This window comes from Haemorhous mexicanus, chromosome 8 (assembly GCF_027477595.1).
Source record: "Haemorhous mexicanus isolate bHaeMex1 chromosome 8, bHaeMex1.pri, whole genome shotgun sequence".
NCBI classification, from domain to species: domain Eukaryota; kingdom Metazoa; phylum Chordata; class Aves; order Passeriformes; family Fringillidae; genus Haemorhous; species Haemorhous mexicanus.
Window position 1 is genome coordinate 29,838,038 of NC_082348.1, and position 27,124 is coordinate 29,865,161.

The 27,124-nt window shown below is 45.0% G+C and overlaps 1 protein-coding gene across 2 annotated transcripts in view; it reads left to right on the forward strand.

Annotated features, from left to right (window-relative positions):
* TMEFF2 (transmembrane protein with EGF like and two follistatin like domains 2) overlaps nt 1-26,758 on the forward strand; it is a 132,128-nt gene extending 105,370 nt beyond the window's left edge. For both annotated transcript variants that reach the window (XM_059853410.1, XM_059853409.1), the window contains 4 exons: nt 17,933-18,056; nt 20,141-20,299; nt 25,027-25,113; nt 25,516-26,758. In XM_059853410.1, the coding sequence (XP_059709393.1) occupies nt 17,933-18,056; nt 20,141-20,299; nt 25,027-25,113; nt 25,516-25,612 (467 nt within the window). In that variant the 3' untranslated portion in view covers nt 25,613-26,758. The remainder of the gene's footprint in view (nt 1-17,932; nt 18,057-20,140; nt 20,300-25,026; nt 25,114-25,515) is intronic.
* The last annotated feature ends 366 nt before the right edge of the window (nt 26,759-27,124 follow it).

Genomic DNA, 27,124 nt, shown 5'->3' on the forward strand with positions numbered 1-27,124 from the left:
CTTTTTGATTTGCATTAAAGCTTGGGAACCTGAAAATTCAATAAATCCAGGCTCAGAATCTGATCTGTAAAAAACAAACAGGGAAAAAAATTCCAACTTTTAACAGCTGTATTAGCATGGGCAGCCTAAAAAAATACAAAACCAGACCAGGCTATTTTACTGTTGTCAGCATCTCTGAAGCATTTAACTCCTGGAAGTGAATTCAGGTGTAAATGCTCTGTGGGGTGAGGGTGGAGTTTGTAATCCAAGTATGTTTTTTTATGTGGGGTTTCCATCAGAACTGTGAGAAATTCATGAAACTTGCTCCAAACACTTCTTCTGCTTGCCCAAGACTCTCTTGCTGTGTGCCTTTACTTGTTGATTTTCCCCTTCTGCTATCATGTTAGCAGTCTTCTGTAACATTTTGTTCTCTTAAAGGTTATGGATAAAAACAGAAATTCTGTGTGCAATAGAGATGAGCAGACCTGAGTTGATGAAGGCATTTCCACAGATCCTTCCATTTGTGTCCCAGTCCAGAAGCAGGCAGGGTTCCATTTACACATGGCTGGGTGTAGGCACAGTTTGTGGTGGCTGGCATGGGGCTGTGGCCCAGCCTCACCCCCAGTGGGCACAGCTGTGAGCAGCACTGACAGCTGTGAGCCATGGAGTGCTGATCCTCTGGTCCTCTGCTCAGTGTCTGTGTTTTGATCAGAGGAATGGGTAAGCTGAAAGGAAGGTGAAGCTTGCACAAAAGAGAGATACCTTCCTGCTTACACATAAAAATGTGATCCCAAAACTCAACACAAGCTGAATTGTGCCTGATTTCTCAAGTTTTCTTTAACCACATACCAACTTCCTAAACAGGACCTCTAATGGTAATGGCAAGGGTAGGCACCCTCAAAAAATTACATTTATGGTTTGCAGTCATGCTAGTTTTTATGCTCTACTTACAGCTACTCCCAAAATTTGTTTTTCCAAACCTTTGTTGTCTGAGGTTTATGGGAATGAAACAGCACAATCTAGAGCCAGTGTTCAGCTGCCATGGACATATGGAATATGCACCATAATTCCTGGCTACAGCACTGCCATTGTGAAGGGATTTACAGTTAACCAAAAAGATCTTTTTATATCTGACTAAATCACTTTGTAGCAGGTAGTTGATACTGCATCTTCACCATTTCCAGGCCCCTCCTTTGAGATAGACCAGCATTAAACAGCAGAGCTCTGTATGAGCTCCACCTAACCATGCAGGCCATGAAGTGGCTTCACAGACCTGTACCTAAATTTCCTGCAGACAGCCCCAGACCTGCTGCACACACCACAAGTCACAGGGCAGCTGAAGTTCTTCTCCCTTTGGGGTCTAGAAGGAGTGTGCAGCCCAGTTCCTCTGTGGGACCAACAGTCTGACACTGGGGTGATGCAGGGTCACCTGTGACTCCTGGGGGACTCTGCTGGCGTGCCTGGGTTTCACACTCTGCTGCTGTTGGAGGTATCAGTCTGCAGCCCCAGCACTCCATCCAGGTGCCAGGAGCACAGTAGATGCTGCCTTTGGCATTCTGGCACCCTGAAGGCATTTCCCTCTTGATAGAATCTTCTTTCCTTTCTCAACTCCCCTGCTTCCCCTACAAGAAAAGAAAGTTAAAAAAAAAAAAAAAAAGGGCATCTGAGACAAGATTCTATCAATCTTCCTCAAGGAACACACTGGGAAATTAACCCTGTTTTCTGGATTTGGGGAGGAATTTCCCTCACCCTCGGTTCCATCCTTCCTCTGGGCTCCAGGCACTTTGATCATCTCAAGAGTCATCCTTGAAGGATTCTGTTCAAAATGGTGCACAGCAGCTGTTTGCCATCCACTACACTAATTTGAATCAGTTAAATAGATATTAAGGAGTACCACAGTGTATTTTTATGCCCAGCAGCTCTATTTTAGGCCAAATTTCTGTGAATTTGCTGTTAGGAATCCTTGCCTTCCCAAGGATTTGAGAGTTAAAGTTATAATGAGATGCTAGAATATCCATTTTGAGGAAACATCAACATTTAAATATTTGTGTTTGATCTAGTCTGAAATGTTGAAAAAAAATTATTTTGAAATATTCATAGAACTGAATTTCCTCAGAATTTTGTTTCATGGGATGTTTTGGCATTCTTTATGAAATGTTAGATATCAAAATACCACAAGATGAAAGCATATGACAGTTGTAATAAATAAATTGTAACCATAAGGAAAGTTGCTACTTAGAACTGACTGAAACATCCTCTTTTGTAGAAGGAGTATCATCATGTCAAATTGCAATACAAACACGAGATAATTTGATCATTTAGACACGTGCAGTGGTAACCTGAGCCTTGTTTCACCTGGATTCAGGAGTATAAGTGCATCTGGTGGAGTTGAAGGAAATGCAGCTGGAGAAGAAAAGAAGGAGCTGGTATATTTATTTTCAGTAGACCTTCAGAATCAGACTAGATGGAGACAAGTGGCAAATTTTGCCTGGTGTAATAGATTTGGGTAAAGAAAGTAAAAACAAATGTTCTGCCACAACAGTTTCACTTGGCTGGTGGTTCCACTTCTTCCCCATTGCACACACCTGCTGAAAGGTGCATTTACCTTTTCCATTGCACACACCTGCTGAAAGGTGCATTTACCTTTTCCATTGCACACACCTGCTGAAAGGTGCATTTGCCTTTTCCATTGCACACACCTGCTGAAAGGTGCATTTGCCTTCCCCATTGCACACACCTGCTGAAAGGTGCATTTACCTTTTCCATTGCACACACCTGCTGAAAGGTGTATTTGCCTTCCCCATTGCACACACCTGCTGAAAGGTGTATTTGCCTTCCCCATTGCACACACCTGCTGAAAGGTGCATTTACCTTTTCCATTGCACACACCTGCTGAAAGGTGTATTTGCCTTCCCCATTGCACACACCTGCTGAAAGGTGCATTTACCTTCCCCATTGCACACACCTGCTGAAAGGTGCATTTCCCTTCCCCATTGCACACACCTTCCCCATTGCACACACCTGCTGAAAGGTGCATTTGCCTTCCCCATTGCACACACCTGTCAAAATGTGAGTTTACCTTCCCCACTGAACACACCTGCTAAAAACCAGACCCTGCACTGATTTTTCAAGCAATGCAACATAATTATTCTTTCCATATTCACATTTAAAAGTACGAAACCACAAGTGACAGGAGCTTGTTTCTGAAGGAAAAGCGAAATGATTTAGAAGAAGTATGAATGCCACTGGGAGATGCAGCAGTTTAAATCTAAGCTGTGCCCTCTCCCATGCTTCTGTCCATACAAACATTCCTCTGCATTCAGGATAAACCCAGCCTTGGCAGTTTGAGGAGCACCTCTGCACCACCCAGCAAGCAGAAGTGCTCTTAATAACTGAGGTTTGAAGAGCAATACTTACCTGCCTAGAAAGGTGACTTCTTACACACTTGGGCTGTCATTTTACCTTGTCCCCATGAGTGTTAAGTGGCTGTGAAACTCTCTTCTTGGAAATACAACAGCTGTAAACAAAATGTGCTATTAGAGTACCTGTGGCAGTGCATGTCAGAATATTATCAGCACTGAATCAAAATGCACTGCTTTGCCTACTGCTGTTAGCACAAGCCTTAGCCATTTTAGACAGCATTACAAATATTTATTAGGGGGGGAAAATAAATTAAAACTCTCTCCCTATGGTTTTAATCTCCCTCTTATTTTATCTGTGGCTTAAAACTGTGTCAGGTATACATCAAAAACACCCCTTCCCTAGAGTATTTAGTTTACAATTTCATTTAATAATGGAAGTGTGCTTCCATCCAGCTAGGATGGGAAAGGATTAAATAAAAAGCACTGTTCTAAAATCAAGTAACAGTAGTTCAGCCTGTCTCCATGCTCTGCAAATGAAGTAGCCATGGAAAAGCTTGTTATTAGTCTATAATATCAAAACTGATAAACTATTAGTGTTTTGTCAGGCATGATAAATGCTAACCATTTTCCTCTGCAGATTGCCTCAACAAGAACTGTGACTGTTTTTAGACACACCTGGCACTGCAGATTTTTTTTTTCCATCCTGCATTTCAGTGATTTAAAAGGCCTTGGCTGGGCAGAAGGATGTCAGCTGTTTGGTTTAAAATACTGTTACGAGATTTAAAGAGGCAGTAGGTAAAATTCCAGCCTTGCTGAAAGTAGTGGGAGAATGGCCATTGAGTTGAGTGTCTTTGGGATTTCTCTATGGCTTTTTTGTCCATTTTCATTCTTAGTAAATTTTCCATTTCATAGAATTGCCCTTTCTTTTCCATTCAGCTTCTCCTGCTTTCAGTATTAGCTCTAGGAGTGGGCACAGAGTTAAAATACCAAACCCTTTATTTTCACAAATGCCATCTTTACAGCTCGCTTCTGTGGCACTGCTGCAAGACAGTAATAACAGGTGGATAAAAATAGTAAATGCAGGTATTCATTTATTTTAAAAAAAGGTGTTCTTACCAGACTTTTCTGTCTGTGCCTCAAGATGAGCTGTGTGACCAGTGATGAATCTCTGGGGCGTAGAGATTTATGGACGGAAATTGCAGGGCGAGCTCTGCGCTTGTTTCCTGTCCCATCACACAGGGATGGCCAGGGCTCTGGATGGAAGGGTTTGGTGGGAGATGGGCCACCAGGTGCTGCCTGCTGTTGGTGTGTTTGAGCAGGCAGAGTCTGGGCTGGGTCCCTGGGGAAGCGAGCTTGAGGACACTGGAAGAGTTTGCGGTCAGCGGGCAAGGGGAGGTGACAGCTCCGTAGTGGTGGCTTCCGTGTGCCTTGGAGGGGTCTCCAGCAGCCCCTCAGGCTCTGAGAGGCACAAAGTGTGTTCTGCAGCCTTGGGTGGGCTCCTCTCTGCGTCTCAGAGATCAGCTGCTGCCTGATAGACCTGTGGTGCTGGAGTAATGGGCAAAAAGCTTCAATTTGTGTGGTGACCTTGGAGCCTTTTGATGCAAACCCAAGAAGATGCAAAGGTTTTGGCTCTCTCCCCATTGCAGGGTTTCATGACAGATGGGAAGGAGTGTATCTTTGGTGAAATAGCAGGTTTTGCTGCAGTGACTTTATATTGTTTTATCCATTTTCTCCTACACTTCAAAGTGGGACTGGTAAGGGATATCTCTCCAGCTGCAGGCATGGGAAAGGATGCACACTGCTTGGTGTGCTCCTGTTTACCAAGTGGGAATGTCAAACACACAGTCTGCTGAAAGCCAGCCCTCTGGGCAGCCACAAAAGATTTTAACAATGCAGCTGGGCTGATACAAAAAGCAAGGTTGTAGACTGTGTGGATCCACTGCCATCACAGTTTTACAATGCAGGACTCAGGGCAAAGGGGTGAGTAAAAATAGCATCAAACCACGTAGGGTTCATCCCTCAGGTTTGACTTGAATGGAGGAGTGATCACGTGTTTGCAACATGCCAACAAAATGTTTCTGAGCATAACAAAACTTTCTGAATAGCCTGAACAAAAGCAGTGAGAAGTATGGCTGAACACATGCTTTTAGCCAACAACAGGCATATCTCTGAGTAGTCACAGGCCATTCAGGGTCATGCTCTGGCAACTAAAATTACCAGGATATTCACAAGGGATTTGCCAGGCATGTGATCCAGGAAGTGTACAAAAATACCACATATAGGAGTCAAGTATTTTTATTTCAGTCTCCTATTTTCTCACACACACTTCCCCCAAAATTCTGCAGCTCTTTCTTTAGTTTCCTGGACGAATCCTCTCAGGCAGCATGTTTTTACAAGCACAGATGCTACCTTGGAAAAAAAGAAAAGAGGGAAGGGAGCCAAGTGGGTGTTACACTTCAGCTTGGCAGCATCTTGCCAACATGTGCCCCAAAAAAAAAGGAAAAGAGAAAAAAGGGCTGCTTTTAGTAATCAAAGCTGAATATGAAATCAGTGCAAAACTAGGACTGTAAAACCTTCAGAGTGTCAAAAGGACTGAAGGAAAGGCCTTGTAGCCAAAATGACATCCCTGACCTACTTGTCCTTGCTGTCACCTACCTGGGTAACCTTTTCTTATCCGTGCCTTCCATCAAGCCTCTGACAATTTTGCCATTCATACTTGCTTTCAACTGTAATTTTTTGAGATTGTTTGAAGTGTGAAACCAGAAAGTAAAGTCTCATAACACCATGCTGGCAGACCTAAATATAAGTCAGAGACCTTTACAAGCACCGCTTCTCTGTGGAAAACAATCCATTCAGACCTGGAGTTCCTATTGGAAATTAGGGAGCAGCCTGGTAATTGGATTAGGGTGTGCTTTTATGTGCAGCAGTTTCTCAAGAGGAAGTTCCTGCTTTGTTTCATTGATTGCCTGCCTGATCTGCCAGTAAAAGCCATGCAGGCAGGTGAAGGGGTGAGGATGGATGGAAAATGTAAGATGTGCCTGTTCTCTGAGATGATCAGGAGGATACAGGTTCTAAGTGCATCTCCACACAAACTGGAAGCATGCTTTGTCAATCCACAGTTTAATTGCTTAAAAGAAATTTCTATCAGTGTATCCTTACAATCTGGAAGAGCTGCTGCTTGCACCACTACTTGAATTCCTGCCTAGGTGCCAAAGAAGGGGAAACTTCAGGACATCTGGGCTTGGATGTGTGAACTGGAGTCTACATTGTTCTAGACATTGGAGGGAAAAGGAAGAAACTGTATTTGTCTTCCACATTTCTAGAAGGGGTTTGGAAATACCAGGTAAAATTTACAGGTGTGATCCTGGGAACATGCCAGGCTCAATCATACGTGGCCCAGGAGTTAATGTGGCAGGAATTGCAAGGGCACAACTTAGGGCACAGCAGTGCTGCTCCGAGAGGACTTACACCCCATTTCTCCTGTTCCATCATACCCATCAAGGAAACACTATGTCCTAGGTGGGCAAGATGAATCCTGGTTTTTTTCTGGATGGGCTCCCTCCCATTTTTCTGCTGGAGCCCCCCCCAAGCACACCTCAGCTGGGAGATGGAGCCATCATCAGTCATGCAACTGTCCCCCAGGGCACCGCCAGCCAAACGATCCTGCTGCTTCCACACATCCATATTCCTGACACCCGTCTTCAAACTTAGGTCATGCATATCCATCTACTCTTCAGAAAGTGTCAGAAGGATACAAATATCCCTTCACTATTTTTAGAGCCATATCAAAAGTATTTATCAGCTTTCTGGCACCTCATCCCATTTGTCATAGTTGATGCTATCTACCAGTTGGCAGTGGAGGATGAGGTGCTCTGGAAATGCAGTGGATGGTGGGTGAGACTCCCTAAGCTGAGACCACAGCAAAGGTGACTCCTGGGAGCTGTTGTGCCTGTTGTCACAGTCAAGAAGTGCCTGCCATGGTCTTCTGAGAGCAGGCAGAGCCCCGGGGCTCACGGCAGCAGCTCATCCCCACCTCGGTGTTTCCCAGCCCAGGGGGATGTGGGGGGAGCAGGGAGCTCAGGCTGGGAGCAGGGCTGAGCTGTGGGAGAGGAGGACAGCTGATGTCTGGTGACCACCGTGGGCTCTACTGCCCACCAGCCCTCCCACACTGCCCGGTGATGCCCAAGGAGTGCTTCCCTCAGCACACACCCTGGCTGTGCATCCCAGCTGCAGCGTGCAGGAGGCTCGGTCACACATAATTCATGCTGCTCATGCAAGGTGACACAGGAGAAGTGCTGAGAGTCGTGTTTTGCCATGCACACGTGGCCAACAGGAAACTCCTCCACAGCACACACCTCGAGGCCTGAGCTCTTCCATGTGCAGGTGCCGTGTTCGTCGGCCTCCTGCCACAAAATCCGGCTGTTTTCATAGCACTCTTGGTTTTTAGAAGGCAATGTATTCAGGTTGAAACTTTGCCCACATACCATCTGCTTCAGCCTTATCTTCTTTGACAAGAAAGCTGAATATATAATGTCCACTTGGCTTTCCTGGTGTTACATAAGGTTGTGGTTTTTGTGTTAGGTTTGCAGTTTCAGAGCTCCTCAGCGGCTCCTGCTCCTGCTCTTGTTTTCAAGTGGAAAATCAGTGACAAAAATCAATACCATCTTCATAGCTATAATGAATGTGACCCACAGGCTTTTTTAGGATGACCACAAGCTTCCATCATATGTCTGAGGCCTATTTGTAAATATTGATGGGTATTTCAGATTATCTGCAGCCATTTCATAGGAAATCCTAAGGTCTTGCAGTTTTGCTCTCTGTGCTCTGCTTGGTTTGGTATCAAAGGTACAGCTATAAATCACAAGACCCACCCAGAGACACTATTGATAGCTAAGGTTGCTGAATTGTGAAAATTAGGCAATTCAAGGGTTTTTTTAACTGCTTCAGGAGGATGGTTCTCAGTCAGCTCCAAGTGAGGGAAAGCACTGCTTTGGAATCGCAGCAGACTCTGTTTACTTGAAGTTGGGGGAAAAAAAGTGGAACCTTCATATGCAAATGTATGGCATTTGGAAATGTCATATAGCCACATCTACATATAAATAAGCTGCTCTGGAGTGCTGCACTAGCCAGGCTGCTTTGATATAGAAATTGCATAGTAGCACACAAAGCAGAAACAGCAGGATGCCACTCGGTCAAGTTCAGGGAGTTTTGTTCCTTAATCATCACATAACAAAGTTAACTAATAGTGCTGTGTCACTGCAGTGCTAGTCTGGGAAGGGTTGTGAAGAGCTGCTGGTTAGTGAGAATCATGTCTGTGTGCTGCTGGGGCTGTGCTGCAGGGATGCTGTGCCCCAAAAGACAATGCTAAACGTAGCTATTCCTCTGGCAGCATCCCTCCTAGCCATCCTCTGCAGATCCAGGCCTGCTTTCTCTGAAGGAGACACAATTTGACTGAAAGAAGCATCTTCTGCTGTTACCATCCACATACTGGGGTGGTGTTTCCATCTCTGTTTAATCTGGTATTAAGCAGTAAATTGAAACTCTCAGGCTTACTTTTTCAGAGGGGAGGACATAGAGAGGAGCCCTGATCTGGGTGTTCCTGTCCATTTTTTACCCCCTCCAACACTGGTGGTAATGAGTAGCTGGAGGAGAGGTGGATGGGAGAGAAAACAAGCCCTGGGCTCAGCTGTTGGGAGGAATTTCTCACACCCACTCTGCTCCTGCAGTCCCTGTGATGGATCCAGGGCTCGCCCCTCTGCCTTCAGGCACGCAGCCTAATTGGAGGGAACCTCACCAATCTCTGAACTGACACCAACTCTTCTTCAACACAGAATTACAATAATAATAAGGTTAACTCATCCTCTAAGGGCTCTGTCATCAGCTGCCTAAGGAGATCATGTGCAAGGAGATAAACTTTATTTCTTAACACTGCTGGTTTCTGAAGGGGGAGGATGCTGCTCCCACAGGGCTGGTGGCATCTCTCTTAGGCAGGAGAATCTGAGTGAGGGAACGTCAGCAGCTTGCCAAAAACAAAGAGAAGCTGAGTTAGCACGAAGAGGGATTTAATCTGTTCTAAGAATGGGGTTAACACAGATTTATTCAATCCTGACACAAAAGAAGGCAGCACAAACTATAAGGGCTTCTTTACCTAGGGCTTTGAGAAACCCACAATACAGCCCTGCATCATAAAACCACAACCTAGCAATGATTGCAGCCCTCAAGAATGGCCCTGGCAGTGGCTGCCTTAAAGAGCTTGTCTGTGTTACTTCATCCACAGAAGTGTGGGGAGATGGCTTGGGGACAGCTGACACACAGGTGACACGGGGAGCCAGGGACATTGCCAGTCTGCTGGCCTGGGAAGGGGCAGGTGCCACTGACACACGGGGACAAGCAGCTCTGTGGAGCTGCTGCAGGGAGAGCTCAGTGCATCAGCCTCCTCTGGATGTCCTGGAATCAGGGGTGGATTGAGAGGGAGAGCTCAGTGCATCTGCCTCCTCTGGATGTCCTGGAATCAAGGGTGGATTGAGAGGGAGAGCTCAGTGCATCAGCCTCCTCTGGATGTCCTGGAATCACGGGTGGGTTGAGAGGGAGAGCTCAGTGCATCAGCCTCCTCTGGATGTCCTGGAATCAGGGGTGGATTGAGAGGGAGAGCTCAGTGCATCTGCCTCCTCTGGATGTCCTGGAATCAGGGGTGGGTTGAGAGGGAGAGCTCAGTGCATCTGCCTCCTCTGGATGTCCTGGAATCAAGGGTGGATTGAGAGGGAGAGCTCAGTGCATCAGCCTCCTCTGGATGTCCTGGAATCAGGGGTGGAGTGCAGCATCAAAAAGCAGTGACTGCTGCTTTAGGGGTGGCCTCGGTCAGGGTGAGAGGCTGAAATGTGGCAGAGAAGCAGAGGAGGTCAAACAAGGTGAGGCAGCAGCCTGCTTTGCCTCCCTGAATGAAACAATCATCCCAGGGAGGAGCTGAGCCTAATGTGAGCACCTGGACATGGAGAAGATGCTGCTTTGGAGCAACACATTGGCCCATGTGGTGTTTTTTCTCTCTTCCAGTGTGACAGTGCTCACAGGGGTCCCAGGATGAGGGAAGAGAGGAGAAAGTTGACTCCATCTTCAGAAGGCTGATTTATTATTTTATGATATATATTATATTAAAACTATACTAGAACAGAAGAAAGGATTTCTGCAGAAGGCTGGCTAAGAATAGAAAAGGAATGAATGACAAAGGTTTGTCTGTGACCCAGACAGTCTGGACAGCTGGGCTGGGATTGGCCATTAATGAGAAACAACCAGGTGAGACCAATCCCAGACCCACCTGTTGCATTCCACAGCAGCAGAGAATCATTGTTTGCAGTTTGTTCCTGAGGCCTCTCAGCAACTCAGGAGGAAAAAATCCTAAGGAAAGGATTTTTCATAGAACATGTCAGTGACATTCCAGTTTAGCTTATATTGCTGGGTGTTCCTGTTCAGAGATGTGAGCAGTGGTTGCTGCCATGTGCCCACATCACTGTGCAACTTTGGGTTGTATTGCACCTCATATTGCAGTACCTGCTTGGTAGAACCTTCTTTTACATGCAGGAGCCTTGGCTTTTAGGGGCCTGTACAGTCTCTAGGGTAAGGCATCTGTGAATTCAAGGGGACAACAGACACTGTGAAAAAGAAGGGTACAAAAAAATAGAAAAGCAGCCCTGGTTTAGTTTTGAGTAGACAAATGGTCTTGTTACGTATGCAGGAAAATGATTAACAAGTTGCTTGATTTCAATCACTTTTCTCAAAGAAGGAAACTATATTCACAGATGTTGTAAATAAAAGTGCTTCTTGATTTCCAAAGTTCAGCAGCAGCTTTAACATATATAGCATAGCCCCCATATATATGCTGACAAGCTGAAAGTATTCTGTTCTTCATTTGAACATCTGGGGATTATTAGTGTCTTAATTCATTGGTTTCTATTATTAATTATGGCAGCAGGCTGAATAATTACGATGCATTGCTGCAAAGACAGAGCACAATATTTTTTTTCGAAGTGCACTAGGACATCTTGCCATCATCTCCAACATAAAAAGCCCTAGATTATTTTTAAAAAGGAAAATGGATTTTATCTTATTCCAGGGAACTGATTTGCATAGGGACATTTAAAATTAATAAATTACTGTGTTCAGCAAGCCTATTTTGTGCCTGAGAAAAGAAGTGAATGTAATTTATTTCACCATGTTCCATTTCTTTTTTTCCCCTCGGTGAAGCAGCTAATATGGGAAGGGTATTTTTTGTGCAGTTTATATAGAAAAACTAGCTTCAAGTTTGTACTTGGAGTGGCTGCAGGAGGAATTTAGGCTCAGGCTGCAACACAGTGGTGCCAGACGTTTTCAGCTGACATTTGGTGCCTCATTTTCCTCTTGCTCTCAGGGAGAGTGGGCTGGTGAGCTCCCTCTTGAGCAGCAGCAAGCGCTTCCCTCGGAATCCTCACCCAACGCCCACCCACAGAGTGATTTTCAGGCGGGTTGCTTGCACACATTTCCCTCATTGTGAAGAGGCACTCTGTAATGGTAAGAGGCAGGTTTCAGGACAAGGGCACGTGAGGGGGAAGGTGCTCCCCAGGCTGGCCCTGAGCAGCTGGCAGAGGGCAGCAGGGCAGGTTTGCCAAGGACAGTGTGCCTTGGAGCTGGTCAGCAAAGACCCAGGAGGAAGCTCTGGAGCTGGGTCTGAGCTGGGATTGATCATGGCAGAAATGAGAGCCTGCCTAAGGACGTCATCCCTAAATTGCTGTGGGATCTCACCTCCTGTTGGGTGCTGTTGAACAGGGGGGGAATCTCATGGTTTGAGCCTGACGCAATGAGCCTGGGAAGTACCAGCAAACCTGCCAAAGCAATTCTGCATTTTCAGAGGAAGCAGCACCATTACCATGCTTCTTTGAACCATTCCTGCAGGTGTTCCTGGCCTGAGAAAGTTCCCTTTTACATCCAAAGAGCAGCAATTGTTGACTCTGTGAAGACTGAAGATGAGTAACGTAAACATCCCTACGCTCATCCACCGGGTTCAGATTCCCATCAACTGAAGCTCTTTCCCAAAATTCAGAGCATCCCTGCCTTTGCTCCACAGGTGGATACTCTCTGCATGTTTGTTTGGATTTCAATTACACAAGAAGTGTCTTTCATGCAGAGCAGAAGAGATTTCTTAAGAAGGTTCCCAGTGCTGTGCTCTGCAGCATCTCTTTGGGAGGTACGAGAGGAATATGCTTCCAAAAGAGGTTGAGAAGGTTAAAGACATACATTTGACCCAAAAATCCCTTTTTTCCTTCATGTGTCCTCTGATAATGTGATGTGTAAGGAGTCACTACTTCAATAACAGCCAGAGCTTCCATCTGCAAATTTGACTGACCTCAGCAGTATTAAAAGATTAAATTATTATTATGTAAGTCAATTCTCCTTAACCACTTTTTCCAAGGAGATGGGTGTCAAAAGAGCTTCTGCTGCACATCATTTACTGTCTCATCCCTTATTTGATGAAATATATGTGTCTATATGTATTTTCAGGTCTTCCCTTGGTCCAGACATGACTGCACCCTAGGTGTTAACATTGTATGTGAGCCAATATTTTCTCATATGGGCATAGCCTAATACTTATTATTTCCAAACCTCCAACATTACCTTCTGTACATCAGCCAAAATGCTAACATCAGAATTTATGGACTGTGTATATTCTACTTTGCTTGCTTGAAATCCCCTAGAAAGTCTCACTGATTCACACATGAAGAATGACAGATTTATCAGCCCTGCAGAACTAATTGTTAAGTGCCTGGCAGTCAGTTCTTGGATACAAGAATGCTATTTTTGCCTAGATTCTTATTTTAATTTCTCTAAAGTGGATCGTAGGACCTTATGTCTGGAAAGAATTTTCTGGGCACTCCAGACAGCACTTCATATAATCCTCATCAAGGGCACTAATGGATTTATTCCTTTGTCAGCAGCACTAGTGCACGTGTCTGGTTGTGGAACAGAAAGATGGGAGCTGGGGACCAGTGAGGGCTGCCCAGAGAAGAGTCTGGCTGCCTTGTTTTCATCCCTTGCAGAGTCACATCCTGCCACCAGGCAGGCTGCTCCAGCTTTTGAATTTCAGCTTTCACTGAAACAGTTACCTGAGAACCTCAGGGGTATACATTCAACTTCCAAAGACTGAAGGGAAGCCATATAGCTGAGCCAGAAATTAAAATTAAAATGATCCAAAATATATTTGAAATCATTCTTCTGCGCCGTCTTGATGAAAGACAGGAACAGGCACGGATATTAAGGAATTTAGACAAGATAGCTTTAAATAATTTATTTAACATTTCAGAGGACAATCCATCAGGGAAAGCAAGATCACTGAGAGGGTGGTCAGCCACGCTGGGTATCTTTTCAGTATCCAGTTTATCCCAGAGAAATAGCTCATCATCTCAGCATCTCCCTGCCATCCAGAGAGGTTGGAGAGCAAGGGTTCACCTGGGAGAGCTCTCCAGTGAGAGATGATAAGCTGTTTCAAGCTACACAAAGTAGCATCTGGCCTCCATGCACTTAAAAATAACGTGTTTTGACTAGTGTGTCTTGTTTGATAGGCTATCATGTCATGTGCTGGCACTAGCAAGGGATGGGAACAATATGAAATGTCATGTTAGGCTAAAGATGAAAAAAATGCTGCAGAAATGCAAAAGATGTTGGCTTCATCAGAGTGACTTTTTCGATCACAAAAGTGCTTCAAGAAAAAGATTCTTGAATACAATTGATCTGGAGGGGGAGGATGCATTTCTTTTTTTGAATTCTGAGAAACGTGGCAGGAATTTCTTTTGTCCAGAGATAGGAGAGACTGATCCAGTCAGTCCAGTCTTTGCTTCTAGTCTTTGCAGCTGGCTTCTGCCTCAAGTCCTGTCCATCACAAAAAGGTACAAGGTCTGTCCTTCTGGCACAAATAAAACTTGCCCACATTGTTGCCAATAACAACGCAGCAAGTCTGGTGTGTGAAGAGGAGCTACTGGATTTAACATTACTGAAACCTGAGTGACTTTGAATTTGGTCTGTGTCATTGCTGCATGCATACAGATCTGCTGTGCTTGGAAAAAAGTGGGTTTGTATTCAGCTTAGCTCTCTGTGTGTGTGAGCTTGGTGTGGTAGAGGGGCTCCTTACTGTAGTGATCCTGTACAAATTGCATCCAATTCAGAATTTATAAATAACCCCAAGTTTTTATTAGGGTAGAAGTCTTAATTTATTTCATTTGGGTTTAATTTTTTTTTAAGATATGTACAGTTCTTGTTTGCTTCATAACCTCAGCATGGTTTTTGTTTATATCCTCTCTTTTTAGAGTCAGTTTATAGTTCTTGTTCATGGTGATGGAAAGCCTGTGATGCACTCATAAGAGTTAGTGTCTCATCAACAGCTGGATTGCTGAAAAGTGCTCAGGTCCTCCCAGGAATGGGAGCAGTCAGTTTGAACATGAAGGGACTTTTAGAGCATGTCTGGGTGCTTGGGTCTCTACACTGGCTCCAAAAAGAAGGATTTTGAAGTGAGAAAAATAACCTGCTTTGAGGCAGGGAAATTCTCAGTCTGAACGAAATGATGTTTTTATTGTGGTCTGTATTTCAGGTAAACTAAAAATGTGTTTTTCCCTCTCTCTGCCTTTATATAAATCCCTGACTCTTTTGGAGGAGTCATCAGTGAAAATGAGATACAGATAATTTGTGTCTAAGTTTTGTGGGCTCTTCTGAGACAGGTGACAAGTGTTCCTGTGTGAAGTGTTTACCCTATGAAGTGTTTATCCTACAAATGCTAGCAAAGCTTGAGCCATCTCATTTTAGATTCAGTCAAGCATTTTCCATCACAACATTATGTTTAGAGGTGTAATTACAAGTTCTGCATGATCCTGGATTTACTTTAAAGTGTGCTAGAGACCTTGTTAAAGAAAGCATGGTTTCTGCCCACCTGACTGCCAGCCCTACAGCCCACACACAGGGAGGGCATCTGCACATCCAGACAGGTCCTGGTCCCCCTTTCAAGTCCCAGGTGAGTCTGTCCTGAAAGTTACAATTTCCCCCCATCTTGAAGTGAGCCTTTAAAAAAATAAAAGTTAAACCAAAGGATTTCATACAATCTTAATCGCACTGCTGGCTGATCTGAGAGAGGAGGGATTCTTGCACTGAGTGGTGGTGCACAGACGTGGCAGAGGTACCTCAGCACCTGAGAAGGAACAATCAGAGATCCACACACACAGAGCAGTCTCCTGCTCTTCAGAGAGGAAGCAAACTTCCTCTGGTAATGGAGGACTTGAAGGAAATGGCATTATGTTTTCCACCATGGTAAAAAAAAGTGTATTAATAAGGATCCCATACTTCTTGCTGCAGTTTCCTGGACAGAAATAGATTTGAATGTGGGCCATAGCAGAGGTGAAGCACACCCAGAACCCATCAGGCACAGTGATCATTACATGTGTATGGAATCCCACAGGTCCTGAGCACATTGAGATCTCCACGTGTGCCATGGGCAAGTCCATTGATAGCTGACACATCACACACATTTATTCTGGCTGAGGGGATCTCCAGGACAGAAAGGAACATGCCTTTGTGTGTATATTTCAGTGTCTCACTTAGAGGGTGATAGGTAGCCAGAAATGGTTAGTGCCAGCCCAAATGGACCTTGTGTTCCCACCTTTTTCAGGCAGCAGAAATTCCTGAGCAAGCTGTCAAAGGAGGTTATAGCATCCCTGCAACATGTCAGCACATCCTGTGTGTGCTGTCCCAGAGACAGCTGCCAGCCCCCAGCCCAGGAGTCCTCAGTGCCCCCCTGCCCCTGCACTGCATGGTCCCCTGTCACCAACATCTTTTATGAAAAATCCTTTCCTTGGGATTTTTTCTCTTGAGAAGCTGAGAGGCCTCAGGAACAAAATGCAAACAATGATTATCTGCTGCTGTGGAATGCACCAGGTGGGTCTGGGATTGGTCTCACCTGGTTGTTTCTCATTAATGGCCAATCCCAGCCCAGCTGTCCAGGCTGTCTGGGTCACAGACAAACCTTTGTTATTCATTCCTTTTCTATTCTTAGCCAGCCTTCTGATGAAATCCTTTCTTCTATTCTTTTAGTATAGTTTTAATATAATATATATCATAAAATAATAAATCAAGCCTTCTGAACATGGAGTCAACTTTCTCATCTCTTTCCTCATCCTGGGTCCCCTGTGAACAGTGTCAGAGTCCCCAGCAGCCTCACCCAGGTATCCCACTGCAATCAGGGAACAGGGAGGGGCACACGGGCTTGTGATCAGCGTTTGTGCATTTGAAAAGCTGCAATAATGGTCCAGAGTGCAGAGGTGCTGAAAAGCCTAAGGATGAAAGAGAAGCTAATGCTGTCAGCAGGGACACGAGGTTGCCTGTAATTCTCATTTGCTGGGAGCTGGTCCTTGCCTGTTTTCACATGAGGACAATATAACCAACTTTATTAGTGCAAGTGGTTTGAGACTCTTACAACTCTCCTCAGACAGCAGCGACAGAAAAGAAATTCATTATGAAAATCTGAATCTTGGATCTGCTGCACACACTGTTCCCAGAGGTGGGATAATACCTAAGCATGCCTGCTGCTGGCATGACTGGCTTGGAGGCAGAACACAAATTGCAATTGTTTTATAAGACTCGGGGACTTCCTCTGGAAGATAAAAATGCTTCAGCTTATTTGCGTGCGAGCTACATTTCCTCAGACATCCATCATGAGATTTATTCTTCTGTTTTTAATTAATCATGGCTTGAAGACACTATCACAGAAAAAAGGAGTGGTAGCATTTGAGATATCATAAGTATTGGTTAAATGGAAGAATTTGCCAAAGTTACCCAGATTAATGAATACCTTGGTGGCCTACAAAATTCATGTGAGTTTGTGGTGGTGACACTCTGTGTTTCAGCCTGTGAAGTTGAGCACATACCTGTTTCAAAACTAAATGAAGCCTTCATTTTCCTGGCTGCATGAAGGGATTTCCCAGGATGTGCAGTCTCAGTGACTCTTTGACTGCTGTAGAAGTAAACTCAGAACATCAGAGTGGTTTAAAGTGCTCAATGCTGTGGGATGTGGAGGAGGCCACTGGGCTTTGGGGCATGGCTGTGCAGCACTGATGATAAACTTCAGCTCTGGACTCCTGCTCTACTTCAGCCATAAAATTGTCTTTCTGTATATGTTCTGTTGAATTAAAAAATTTAGAATGTATATTACATGCAAATATCCAGAGTCTTTTTCCCAACCTTGTCTCAGTTTGAGGAGACAAGTAAAGTAAAACAGAAATAATCAGGTATTTTGCATGTGCTATTCTGTCATCAGATTTTGAATAGTCACGTTATTTTCTGAGGTGTCTCATTCACTGTAACTTGACAGGATTTATAAAACACTGAAATAAACCCTTGCAAATCTCACCAACCTGTTTGAAGGGGCAAAATCAGCCAAGCTGTTTGAAGGGGCAAACCTTGCTCCTGCTTCCCATGAACACCATCTTTCACATCTTGTTCTTCTGGTTTTCCTTTCTTTCATATGTTGAGTTCTTCCCATCATCCTACGTGGTCAGGTTAACTTTCCCCTTCACCTGTGTTCACAGAGAATGCAAATAAACTGGAAGAAAGTGCAAGAGGGATCCACATCCCTTGTCCAGAGCATTACAACGGCTTCTGCATGCATGGCAAGTGTGAGCACTCCACAAACATGCTGGAACCGTCCTGCAGGTAACCCTTCTCCTACCAGCAAGGGAAGGCTACACACATGGAAACACTGACTTACAGAAACACTTAATCTGGATCAGCTATGGAAAATACTGGCAACCATGGCCCTTTGTGCTACACAATCCATCAGACTTAAATTATTCAGCGAAGTCCCAAAAGTGTATTGAGTTATGAACAGTGTTAATTGACTGTAAAGCCATCCAATAACCTTCAGTTATATTTAGATGTGTTTTTAAAAGCCCTTCACAAAGCACTGAGACCTCACTGGGTGCCCTCCTGAGCCTGAGGGAGAGGAGTGCCACCAGTGTGTGTCCCTGCTGGGGCAGGAGTGGTGCTGGTGGGGCAGCTGGCTGCTTCAGCAGGAGGTGATTTTGGGGGAGGTTTGGGCAGGGAGGAGGAATATAGTGAAAGCACTGTAGTGCTCCTGCAGTGAATGCCTCCCTGCACAGGGGCAGATATTGCTTCTTGTGAAAAATGCCAGTCACTTGGTTTTAAAATTTTAAAGCTTTAACAGTAATAAAATAGCTATAAAAATAGTAATATAATTAGAGTAATAATAATTTGGACAATTTGAATTAAGACAATATGAGACAATACAAACAAAGAGTTACAGACAGTCCAGGTACCTTTTCTGGGCAGCACGAGCCCGGAAAAGGACACAGTTAACAGAGGATTAACCCTTAAAAACAACAGCCTGTTGCACCTCATACATGATGCATAAATTCCATTCAAACAAAGGATTCTGTCTGGGCAGTGTCACCTTCTTCCTCCTAACCCTAACAGTGCCTTTAAGGCAGGAAGAAATTCTTTTTCTCTGAAAGATTGAGGTGTCTTGTGGCTGCTATCTCCCTGCAAGTCCTTTCTTTAAAAAAAGTATCTTACATAGCATAGTTTCTATTTTAACATTTTGTTATAACCTAAAACTATATTTAACACACCACTTAAGAGAATTAATACAGTGTTACTTTCTAACACAACACATCTAATATTCATTTTAATATTGGCAAAAAGTCAATCATAAAATAAGCATTTTTCACATTCTGAAGTCCACACAGTGGCCAGGTGGCTGGAAAATGCCTGTTATACATGAAGCACCATTTTCCTGGGAGCTGGGATAGGAGCACAAAGGTACACACCAGACTCTCCCCAGGGCAGAACCTCAAACCAGCTCCTCCCAGCTCACACAAACAGCCAGGACACATTTTGCTCTTTGCAGCTTCTGTATTTTAGGTGCTCCATTCAGCTGAAAAATGTCATTTCCTCAAGGTGCTGGCAGCTGTGGGAATGCAGGGGAGGAAAAGCAAGGAAGCACGAGGCTTAACCCATCAGGGTTAGTGCTCCACTAGCACACCTGAGAGGAGCCCAAGCCATCTGTCTCAGTCCCTGGCAGTTGCTGCTGCCATTGACCTGGATTTTCACATCTTGCTTGGGCAGTTAAGGGGAAACAGGGCAGGAGCTAGAACTGTAAAAGCAAAATCACAGAGCAAAGTGGAGATGTCAGGCTGCAGCAGGGGGACTGGTGAGCAGTGCAGCAGGCAGCATCGGGGTGGATGGCTGCAGCATCAATAGAGGGGTTTTTTATAGCAACCAGACGAAATGTAAATGATGTATCCACTTTCAGGAACATTTAATCACATTTCATATGGAGCCTGGATGATTGCTTATCACCTCCCTAGGGGTAATCTGCATAAGGAACCACAGCTCGGTGGCTTTTCACCCTCCCCCACCTCCCCAATGGAAAGGAGAAATCTAAAGGATGTTGTGCAAGGAACTAAATGGGTTCTCATCACAATGTGCAAGTAGTTCTACTCGAGGCCAGTTATGTCTTGGTCCCCTGGGCCCCTCCTGGCACTCTCACAGAGTTGTTCACTCTCACAGACCTTGGTGACACTGAGGACCACAGGTCTTCCCTCTGAGAGGCTGAGCACTCACTGATTCTCTCTCTGTGGGAGTCCATTCTGCAAAAAACCCAAAAACCACATAAGCTTGTGCTTCAGCCACTTTTTTTTTTTTCTTCTACATACAATTTTTCCAGCATTCTTTGAAAGCAGCAGCTATAATGAGGAAAAAAATACGTTTTATTTCAGATGTGATGCCGGCTACACTGGACAACACTGTGAAAAAAAGGACTACAGCGTTTTATACGTGGTTCCAGGTCCAGTACGATTTCAGTATGTCTTAATAGCAGCTGTGATTGGAACCATCCAGATTGCTATCATCTGTGTTGTAGTCCTTTGTATTACAAGGTCAGTATCTCTGCTATTTTACAGTAGAAGGAGAAAAGACTTTTGTTTTTCCTGCAATGTGCGCTGATTATACCGGTTTCTGCAGTGACACCACTGATAACAAATGCTATTTAATTCACCAACAAACAGAAGATATCATCTGGTCCAGATGAAGGAGCCAGCCAGTGCTCCTTCATTATTATGACTGGATTTTCACTTCCATCTTAATCAAACTTAGGTAGCAACGGTGCCTAGAGCAAGTGAAGTTCTCTATTTTGTATTCAGATGCTTGGACAAATATTGTTCATATAAATAGGGGAAATATAAATACAGCAGCTGGATCAACACTTAATAAAACTAATCATATCTCCATCTGGTTTCCTTAAGGGCCCATTCCCTTAGTCCTAATCAGGCAAAGCACACAGACTTTGAAGCCTGTTTGCAACCCTGCTGATTAAATGATTTCATTAGGCTTGAGTGCATGTTCAAAGGCACTGCTCATGTTTTAGGGTCTTCCATTTATGATGTACTCAGGGTTTTTCCCTTTAGTGAGGAGCAGAGGGTTGTGTGAATAGAAAAAGCCCCAGGGTAGTTCAGAATGAGAGGGGTAAATGCAATCCTTCCCCTCCATGTGCTGCTCTACTCCCCACTTGACTGTGTTACTGTCTCTGGGAGGGCTTGGGGTAAGTTCTGAAGGTCAAACACCTACAGGCTTCTCTTAGAAATCACAAGGTTAAATTAATTCAGCTAGCAGCACTGATAAATCCCTCTTTTAAAAATTATTTTCTTTTTAAAATTAAAAAAGAATTCAGGTATCATACCTCCATATATAATAAAATCTCTATTTCAGTCCCTGTGTTGCACTACCTGGCTGGAAGACAAGTGTAGAGCATTTGTTCCTGGAAAAGACCAAAAAAAAAAAAAAAATTCATAAATCCTTCTCTGGCCTAAAGGCACAAAACAAAACCTTTTTTAGCCAGAGTTCATCACCTGAATGGCAACTACCAAATGAGGGAATAAATTAGAGGAGGTGGTGTTCACAGAGGTAGTTCAAACAACCAAAAATACAGCGTGTAGTGAGAGAAAGAAAGTGGTGTAGGAACTGATAATGGAATAAATGTGTATTGTTTTGTCAAGTGAGTCTGGTTTTGTCACCTTGATGCAGTGAGCAAAGTACTTCATAGTGAAGAATGAGGACAGGGAGCTCTGAGTGATCGGGTACTGTAATGCAAATTACCTGTCACGCTGTTTTCATACAGAGACAGTGCCTTTCCCCCCACACTTTGTAACCAAGTCAATTCATGATCTTTTGACTTTTTTCTGTAATGCATGTAATTACTGCAGAGCATCCTCCATCCCAGCATAATGATTTGAGGTACATTTGCAGAAGTGTGCTCTTAAGTGGCCTAAGAGAAATCCACATGGCAAGAGAGAGTTGTGGCAGCATGTGCATGAGCAATTGAGTTCTTGAAGTTCTCTGCTTTGGAGAACCTGACTGTACTGGTTTGAGCTCCAGAATTCTTGAAAGCACTGAAACCCTGAATTCTTGAAAGTACTGAAACCACCTTGCCAGGCTCCTGGGAGAAGGAAGGGAGACTTCACTCAGAGGGCATTGCAGCCAAATTCTTTGCTGCTTATCTCAGTGCAACGTCAGCTAATTAATTAATCAAGTTTGGTGCACTGCATCCATGTGAGCCTCACGAAACTACCACTGTAATCTTCCAGCTATAATTACTACTGTTGCTCTTAAAATTTTACCTGGACAGTGGTGCAAATCTCTGGGGGTGTCCCCCATTGCTGGAAAGCTCTCAGCAAATCCTGGCGACTTTTAGGGCTGTTGTTGCACAGACACTTTAATCTGAATTAACAGGCTGCTGAGGGATGAGGTTTGCCCCTTCCTCTGCCTCCTGGGCACTTGGCCCCCCAAGTTGCCCCCATTACCATTTCTGCAGCCACACAATCAACAGAGTCAGAGGATGGACTCAGCTGAAAATATAACCAACAGAAGTGATGATGACTGGGGTTTAAGTTGGTGCTTGGCTATTCATCACTAGTGCCAGCAATGGGAATAAGCTTCTGAGGTGGAAGAGTGGGGAACCAGAGGCCAAGAGGCACAGTGAGGCATAGTCTGCCCACGGACTTTTAGCTTAGAGATAAAGCAAAACCAGAAGCAGTGATTAAAGTGAAGGAGGATGGCAAATAATGCAGGTATGGCCTAGTGTCGTAATGATTCTCAGCAGTTTTCTTTGCAGCTTTGCATTTTTAGTGCTTCCCTAATGTTTAGTCACAGCAGCTTATTTATGTGAAGAAATAACTTGATTAAAAATGAATGCATAACGTGTTTTACCTGCTATGAATCACATTGTGAGTAACTGGAGCTCGGGAGCAAAGCTTCAGTGGAGGGAGGGAGGGAGGGCAGCCTGTGCTCCAGTACTCGGTTTACATCGATGTAACTGCTGTGCTCCTAAATGAATGCACCCCCCACACAGAGCACTACAAAGGACTTTTGATTAAAGAGTTAAGAACCAAGGAAAACCTATCAGTCAGTTTTAGCAGATGATTAAGTCTCAAAAGCTGGTTAAACGCCAATGCTCCCCTTATGAACCCCTGCTGCACTTCAGACACAACTCACCTGTAAATGCTGTAGCATTGTGTGTAAGCAGCCTGGGGCCTTCCCAGGCTCCCAGCCATGGGTAATGTACAATTGGAACACAGGCGTTTTTGGTTCAAAGATGCTTTTTCATCATTAATCGGAGTAATCTCTACATTTGAATTGATTTCTCTCGAGCTTGAAGCAGCCACGTAGATACTGTCAGCATTGGCTGGGGAGAGTGCCTATGAGATGTTCATCTCCTGGATAGCAGGAGCAGTTGGTATCCACCATGCACAGCTGCATCCCCTGGGATTGCTGACCATCCTCATCATCCCCCAGCCACCTGGCTCCTCCACATCTCATAGAAAATCAGTCTGGTAGTGCCCACTGTGCCCTGGCTCCCTAACCCTGCTTCCCGTGGCTGAGTGCTGGGGCAAAGCAGGGCTGTAAATGCAGATGCTGGGGGCTCGGAGAGGAGCCCTGGGTGTTGTTGGGGCTGTCTCAGCCCATGGGGCTGTCCCTGACCGTGCCTTGCAGAGCAGCAGAGGGCAGGAGGGGCCGTGCGGGGACAGCGGCCGGGGGCTCTCGGTGCGCCCGTGATGCTCAGGGAACCAGCCTGTGCCTGCCAACAGCAGCTCCCTGCCTCCCTCCCAAAGGCTGGTGGCCTTTCCAGGGAACTCACAGCTGGATAATGAGTTTGTCATGAGATCACAGACCGGCTGAAGGCTGCCTCGGCTCCGTAATGAAAGCTCTGCCGTGACCCCCGAGAGCCCAGGAGAGGCAGACTGGCTTTTCCTGGATAATGACAGCAGCCTACTTCACTGCTTCCCAGGAAGGAACCAGGCAAAATATAGCCCACAGCCACACAGCTTCTCATGAGGGGGTGGTCCTGGTGGCTTAAAAGTGAGGCGAGTCAGGACAGTCTGACCCATATTTTGCTAGACACTTACATAATTGTATTCCAGCATCTTTTAAAATGTTTCCTAAGTTCTTATGCTCCTGTTTAGCCCTTCAGTTGACATCACAAAACTATAACATCACTCCCATTCAACAGGGGGGGAAAATTACCTTTGTTATTTTATTTCACTCTGTTCTGCTCTTAGTTACCTGACACAGAGCTGCAGGCAAGTGCTTTAAGCTCTCACTGCACTGAGGTGGGCTCTCCCCAGTGCATAAGCCACAGGGTTTTACCTAATGCTGCTGAAAGCCCTCCTGTAACAGAAGAACAAGTCATTCCCCATACAAAGGGAATCTTTTTTCCATGCCAGTGTCATCTGGAGTATTGTGGGACCCCTTCTCATGGCACTCCAAGAGAGTGTTTCAGTCTCTGTTGTACAGCTGCCCACAGTTTTTAGGCTTCCAGCTGATTATAACATCCTGTGGCCTACACCTGGGATTAAACTTCTCCATGCTTTCTGCCTGAGGGTGCCTTCCCATGAGAGGAAAGCAGAAACACACCATTAGCTTTCCATTAGGGAGAAATGGCAGCATCCCCACAGCAGGTGCTGCTGCAGGTGAAAGGCTGAAAGGTGCCCTTGCTGAGGAACACTGGAGCTCCTGAGACACGAGGGGTTTGCCCCTGCAGCTGTCCAAAGGAACATCAGATCTGGGGCTTTCCAGAGCAAGCCAAGCAGCCGTGGCACGGTGCAGGCACCTGTAGGTGAAGTGGCTGTTTGCTGATGGAGCACTGCCATGGAGACTAAGGGGGGCTGCAGGCACTTAGGGCCTTGCAAAGGCAGCCCCTTTAGCCACTGTGTAAGCACTTCACAGACTGGGACACTGGCCAGGTGAGCATGGGGCCATCCTGGATCTTCCACCTACACCTCGCTCAAAATAAACCCATTATTTAAAGCTGAACAACGCGGTGTGCTTGGGATCATTGCAACGCAGCAGGACTGTCCAGGGTTCAGGAATCCAAACATCTCCCTTGCCATCATTTTGTTCACAGTATTTTTTTGGGGGGGTTGTGGTGGCTTTTTTCTTTTTTTTTTTTTTTTTTTTTTGTGGTGCCATTGCCATTAGCCAGCTGGTTTCATTTCACTGAGGAGGAAGCACACTGAGGGCTGCAGGATGCCCCTCTTGCCCTCACATCCCTGCCACCTCTGGAGCAGATGTGTTGCTAAGAGCCGTGTATTCTCACAACTCTCTTTTCCAGGAAATGTCCCAGGAGCAACAGAATCCACAGACAGAAGCAAAACACAGGGCACTACAGTTCAGACAACACAACAAGAGCATCGACAAGGTTAATTTAAAGAGCGCATGTTTCCACAATGGCAAAACTAACTGCAGAGAGCTTGGACTACAAAATACAGTATTCTAGACAAAAGATTAAGACAAGATCTACACATGTTGCCTTGCATTTGTGGTAATCTACACCAATGAGAACATGTACTACAGCTATATTTGATTATGTATGGATATATTTGAAATAGTATACATTGTCTTGATGTTTTTCTGTAATGTAAATAAACTATTTATATCACACAATATAGTTTTTTCTTTTTCATGTATTTGTTATATATAATAAATACTCAGTGATGAGAAAAAAATTGCCTTTCTTAAATTTGCTGTATCTCATAGCTGTGTATAGTCTTGGGATATTGTGTATGGACACTAACAAGTCTCTTTTTCTTTCTTTTTCCAGTTCTAGTGGCAATTTTGAGTCTACTGAACTCAGTAGTAGGGTTTTGAGTTGGTCCAAGATCAGCGACAATTATGGATGTGGGAAAGGTGAAGAATAATTTAACCTACATTGAGGAGGGATAAAATATTTCAGATCCGGAGTCAACTACATTTCATCAGCCTTCTTCTCCCATGCCATCTATCTTTACTCTCCCATAGCTTAGGAAGTCTTTGCCTTCTAAATTAAATCCTAACCGAAGGGGAAATGGAAATTCTCGGTAACCGCAAGGAGAGTGTCGGGGGTAACATTTCCATTTGGGATGGAATTAGGTGGCTGTCAAGGTGAACCCTACAAGAACACTTGGCAGAATCTCCAACTCTGGTCACTGGAGTGAGTGAAAATTGCTTCTCACTCTTGATTGAAAATTATTAGGTTAAAAAAGTTAATAACATAATAACAGCTGAAATGCCAGTCCCATTTGCACCTCGTGAACATGCTGATATAATTTATTTTTTCAAAGAGAAGGTGAAAAACACTCAGAAAATACCTTATGAATAACTTTATGGGTGACCCCACTCCATTAAATGTAATGAACCCGAATGTTGGCTATACCTCAGGAAAATAAGGGCATGTGTTTTGTCACATCCACATGATGGACAAGATGCAAAGTTATTTCTGTGATAGCTGAAACTCTCCAAAGCACATCCTTTCCAGAAGGTAATTCTGCTCTAGTTTGTGCTGTGAATTTTGAGGACAGCAGAGTGGGGTAACATCACTGCTGCTGGATAACCCTCTGCACTGAGTGCCCAGGCTCAGTGCCACTGAGGGGCAGAGCTGAACTAGAGAGCCCTGTAACAGCAGTCACTGTGCTGCTCCTCTCCAAAGAGACTTTGCCCAGGCAGGACGTGCCCAAGACAAGAGTTAGGAGTATTTCTCACTGTCATCACCACGTCAGAGTCAGACCTGGGGTTACCTGGGATGATGTCTCATGAGTGTGTTTCCATTTCCTGCTTCAGCATCCACCTGGTCACTCACAGCAGTCACCACCAAGCCCACCAGTGACAGCCCACCTGGCCTGGCCCTCAGACACGGGTGCAGTGGTACTGCTGCTCTAACACAACTTTGGTCTTCCCCTCCCTACCCCAGCCTGCTTTAAAGTGAATCCATTGCATGATGTTCACACGGTCTCAGTTTCTGTCTTGTTCTGGGTTTCTTGGCTTTTTAAAGGTAATAAAAGGTGATTGGCAAGAGATGCTTCCAGACACCTGGTCTGTGCTGATTGATGGGAGTGGGAGTGGTGCTTGCACAGGCAGAGGGGCAGATGATGACACAGGGCAGCTCTCTGGGGTGCTGGCCCCACAGAGACCTTCTGCTCCCTGGAACTGTAGGCTGGGCCAAGGCAGAAGGAGAGGGGGCTGTCCAGCAACCCCCTGCTCCCGAGCCCTCACCCCAGCTCTCCAATATCGGATCCTTGCTTTCAGATTGGAAGAGTGCTAGAGTGGGGCAGGAGTGCACAGCAGAGGCTGAGAGCAGATGTGACCCTGGCTGGCTGCACCACAGGGGCGTTTCCAGGCTCACACCCACTGCAGGATGCTCCTCTCTGTGCCAGCCCTTGCAGGTTTTGTGTCCC